The 5,090-nt window shown below is 47.1% G+C and overlaps 1 protein-coding gene across 2 annotated transcripts in view; it reads left to right on the forward strand.

Moving 5' to 3' along the window:
* Positions 1-44: 44 nt before the first annotated feature.
* The window catches only part of TMEM70 (transmembrane protein 70), a 12,414-nt gene continuing 7,368 nt past the window's right edge, over positions 45-5,090 (forward strand). The window contains exons 1-2 of one of the 2 annotated variants that reach the window (XM_019527812.1): positions 45-199; positions 1,401-1,509. In XM_019527812.1, the coding sequence (XP_019383357.1) occupies positions 53-199; positions 1,401-1,509 (256 nt within the window). In that variant the 5' untranslated portion in view covers positions 45-52. The remainder of the gene's footprint in view (positions 200-1,400; positions 1,510-5,090) is intronic. The other variant, XM_019527813.1, reaches the window with a different exon arrangement.

Below are 5,090 nucleotides of genomic sequence, written 5' to 3' on the forward strand. Positions count from 1 at the left end.
GGGCAGGGCGGGAGCTGCGCTTCGCTCCGCCCCGCCCCGCCCCGCGGCGGACATGGCGCTGCTGCTGGCCACCCGTGGTGCCTCTCGGGCTCGGCTGCTGGGCCTGTGGCTGCGGAACCGCGGGCTCCACTCGCCCACCGGCTGCTGCCCGGTTCCGCGCCCCTGCGGGGTCCTCCGGAGGGAACGGGAGCAGGTGCAGGGCCGGGCACGGGGAGGGGAGGGGAGGAGGCTCCGCTTGCCCCGGGCGGAGATGAGAAGCGAGGCCCTGGGTGCGGGCTTGCAGCACGGAGCTGCTTCCCCAGCCCCTAATACTTCCACTCGCACCGCAGTCACAAGGTTTTTTGGGGGTTTTTGTTTGTTTTTTTTGGGGGGGGGGAGATGTTCCTGGGGACCAGGACCCTTGCCTTGCTGGGAGCTGCAGTCCTTCAGAAGCAACGACCCAAATCCCAAGGGCTTGCCTGAAAATAATCCACGGTCCTTTAAAAGCATAACGCTGGTTGTACTCGCCTTCCAGTTCTGTAATTGCTGGGGCTAGAAACTTGCCTGCATTGGAAAACCAAGATCGGAGGACTCTGGGAGGAAGCTGGCAAACCAGGGGAGGCTCGTAGTCAAGACTCAGGAGCGGACAGTGTCAGGGACAGGATTGAGGGGGATTGTTCTTGTGATGAGCTGGGGATATTTAGAACTGGGATGAGAAGTGTGTGTGTATGTGGGGGGGAGGGTGTTAATAGCATCTTTCCACAACCTGAAGGACAACACCAGAGAAGATGGAACTAGACTGTTCTCAGTGGTGGCAGATGACAGAACAAGGAGCAATGGTCTCAAGTTGCAGCAAGGGAGATTTAGGTTAGAAATTAGGAAAAAACTTTCTTACTAGGAGGGTAGAAAAGCATTGAAACAGATTACCAAAAGAGGTTGTGGACTCTCCATCCGTGGAGGTATTGAAGACACAGCTGGGCAGCCTTGGTTGGGACGATCTACTTGGGGCTGGTGCTGCCTTGAGCAGGAGGTTGGACTAGATGACCTCCTGCCGTGCTTTCCAACCCTAACTTACTATGATTTACACAGTACACTGTTGAGATTAAGAGCCTCTTACAGTATCAGGGCCTTCAAGTACATTTGAACTGCTGTTCCAGCAGGAAAGATCAGATAGCGGTGTACATTATACAGATCCTTAGAGTGATTAAATTAGTAATGTAATTTAAGTGGTATCTATTAGATATTTGTTGGATTTACTTGCTCTGTGTTTTGCTACATTTAGGTTTTAGCCTCTCCCTTGAGAAAGCGGGAAAATCAAGTCATTCAAATATCTACGTTAGGAGAAAATTTCTCTTTAATCTCGCATGTATTGAAAATGGGTACTAATGTTTCATTTGCCACATGCTGCTTTCATCCTGTAGGTGACACTTTCTCCTGCAGTGGCTGTTCGTGGCCATAGCACATTTCCTCACAAAGAGTCTGGAGATGGGAGACTTGTTTATACCGGGAATATGACAAAGGCTGTTTTAGGTATGTAAATGGAGTTGGAATAGAATTTACTTTGTTTGGTTTGTAAACGTTTCTTTAAAAAGAAGTTGCCACTAAGAAATACGTATCACTAGTTGGATGTACAAAGGTCTGAATTCTTGTGCCCTATGCTGCAGCATTGCCAATTTTAGAAATAACATCATTACAATGAAATGTACTTACATTTTCTGTCTCTCTTGATTTGTGTCTAGCCTTTTGTGAGACAGTGGCCACGCTTACATGAGTGGCTGACTGTTCAGTTGTTACTGGGCAGTCATTTATTACTTGCTTAACCAACTGCTAAATGACTGTGCGGTCCTGTCGCTGCACAGTTATTTTTGGTCACTACTGTGCAGCAGCATCTCGTGTAGACATGCCCAGTTTGTGTTGCCACCATTCCCAGATAAATTGAATAAAATGGGTTTTAGCTCCTGTTCTTAGTTTCCCTCTCTGCACTAGCCTCTGTCCAGCAGTCAATTCTATTCACCTATCTTCACATTAGTTCTGCCTCCTTTGGTCTTGTCAATCGTGTCCTCACTCCCAGTCATTTTTTCTCCTGCAGCTCCCTTATTCCTCATCCCCCTTTCCCAGTCTTGGTTCCTTCATCACCTTTCCATACTGGGTGTCTCAAGAACAGAAGGGAAGAGCTTGCAAATTAAAAGGTCTTTTGAAATTCTGTTCATAGGGTTTTAATTCTGTTTTTATTTAGTCATAAAGCTTACATAAACATTTACTTTCTTTACTAAGTTACTAACTCTTTGCTAGGCTTATTATTTCACCTCCCTTGAAACTAGAGATGACAACTTTGCTAAATAAATTGATTGCTTTTCTTAATTTCTCTATAGCCTCTAAAACAGGTTTGTCCAACATATGGCCTGCAGGCTGCCATGTGGCCCGCCAAGCTGTTTTCTGAGGCTGGAGGTGCTGTGATGGGAAATGAAAGTAAACACTGTTTACTTTCGTTCCCACCCCTTATCCCTCCCCCAGCCCCTCAGCAGATTCCTAATAGCTGCTGAAGGGCTGGGGAAGGGACAAGGTTCCCACACACACCACGTCAGCTTGACATTGCTGATGCGGTGCATGTGGGAAGAGGAGTAGCCATGTGCTGCTTGGGATAGGATGAGCCCAGCCGGAGCAGCAGGGGTTCAGCTGCACTTTCCCCCTACCTGCACCGGTCAGTCCTGAGGGGCACACAGCTCCGCTGCCACTTCTGCTGACTGGTGCTGACCCAGGCGGGTCTGTCCCATCTGGAGTAGCATGCAGCTGAAGCCGGATTCCCATGTGCCGCTGGGGATGGGAGGAGGAGCCCGGCCGGCTTGGCACCGGCCAGCAGAAGCGGTGTTGGAGCTGTGTGCCACTCAGGACTGATGGGCGCAGGTATGGGGGAAAATGCAGCTGAGCCCCTGCCGCTCTGGCATTCTGAGCAATACCAGCTTCAGCCGCATGCTGCTCTGGATGGGACGGACCCAGCCAGGTCAGCACCAGGCAGGAAAAGTGGCATGCAGCTGAAGCTGGCTTCCCACATGCTGCTGGGGATGGGAGGAGCTGGGCCGGGTCTGCACCAGCCAGCAGATCGGTATAACGTGACAAGCCTATGGCTGGTCAGGCTCCCTAGATCTGAGACCTGATGTAGGCTATGGCACAGAGACTCACTCTAGAACAATGTGCTAATAAACTTGTGTCTGTACCTGCCAGGAACCCAAGTAGCAGGTGGTTGATACCTGGTAAGCTAATGTGAGTAAAGATTGCTTATTGCTTTCTGTGTGGCCTTCAAAATGTTTTTATACTACTAAAATATGCCATACTTTGTGAGAGTCGTTGCCTCTGCATGAGAAAGCAGAATCATAGCCACTGAACTAAATGCATGCAGTGTGGAAATAATTGCAATTCAGCAAAATGGGCAGGAAGGAAAAGCCAGAGTTCTAAGTGTGCACCCTAAAAGAGGCCATGAGAGAGTCAGAAGCACAACCTTAGAACCAAGACAGCTATCTGGTCACGGCAGTCCAGTAGGCATGATGGGAATCCTCTACTCTCATGAGATTTAGGAAAACAAGAGGACATGAGACCAACATGTAGGCAGAGACAGTGCAGGGCCTTGGAGCCTTGTTAATAAGTGAGGACAACTGTGTTCCCACTCTGGTCAGTGACTAATTGTGGTTACACCTTCATTAGCTTCAAGCCACTCAAACCTGGTGCCAGAAAATAAGCCCTTCCTACCCACTTACAGTTTACCTGCTCTGAACTAGAAATGAGGCAGTGAGGGCCCTTCTAGGGTGGTTCAAGGACAGTAGAAGCAGATCACACACAGAGTGTGAGAGATGTTCCCAGAATGTCCTCACCCACCGCATTTCTTCTGAAAAGCAGGGATATCCTGAGGTTCATTTAATGTTTGTAAAATGCTTGGAGAGCCCCACATAGATGCACTGCATAGAAATGCAAAATGTATTTTGACTTATTTAGTTGGCACCTTGCGCTGAGATTTTCAAAGCTGAGTCAAAAGGCCAGCTTCCGTTAAAATGAATGGGATTTAGAAGGCTCCAAATCTTTTATGACAAATTTGTAACATGCCTGTCTACCCCTTTTTGCAAATCTCAGCCATAGTTTGGAAGCTCAGCCAAAGAACATAAGAGCATAACAAGTGCTATGCTTGGTCAGCCCCATGGTCCACCTAGCTCAATATCCTGTCCCGAACAGTGGCAGAGGTGGATGCTATAGACGGAGAGTTTTGAACTGGTTAGACCCATTTCATTGTCACTTCCTGCAACTTCATTGCTGTCAAAGATCACGTGACATCACTTCCTAATGTGATACCACTTCCTGTGAGGTCTTTGAATATGGCTTGCTGGCCCACTGGGTGATAAAGTTCATGATCCAGCCCCACATTCAAAAAGGTTGGACACCCCTACTCTAAAAGGTCCTCTGTTAAATTTTATTCTATCATTGAAATACTTCAGTGACCAGTTATTGTAGCACTTTGTAGTATTTGTACATCCTTATTTACCCTAATTCAGCAAATAGTTACAAACATGCTTTATAATATTATTGTGCATAATGGGATTACTCCAGCTAAGAGAGTGCATACACAAGAGTTTTCTGGATCAGGGTCTCTCTTGTTACGGTAGGAACATACCTTAGAATTATTTTTTTTCTTTACCCCAATATACAACAGTATTTTGGGGTTTTTTAATTTCTTTGGGTGGGGGGAATATGAGATGGACAGACAGACTGGTGTACATAAGACTACTATCAACTCTCCTCCTAAGAGAGGGGCTTAGAAAGTGTACTGTAAAACATGTCTGTAAAAATAATATTTGGGGGTTCCACTTTTCTCTTCTCTCTGACATTTGAGTGTGATCAATTTGTAATTCCTTGTGTTATCAGTGATTGAACAATGATTTGAAATGCCACTTTTCCGCTCCCAAATCCTCCCCATGAATAATTACTGGACAGATCCTGAACTGGTCCAAAGCCCATTTCTTCAACAGTGTTTCCCCTTCACCACATATATCTATGTCCAGCAAGCCAGGAAACCACTCTTCCATAAGAGAATCTATGTGATCCACAACTTGCCCTAAAAGGATACA

This window comes from Gavialis gangeticus, unplaced genomic scaffold (assembly GCF_001723915.1).
Source record: "Gavialis gangeticus isolate Ggan-Ray unplaced genomic scaffold, GavGan_comp1, whole genome shotgun sequence".
Lineage (NCBI taxonomy): Eukaryota > Metazoa > Chordata > Crocodylia > Gavialidae > Gavialis > Gavialis gangeticus.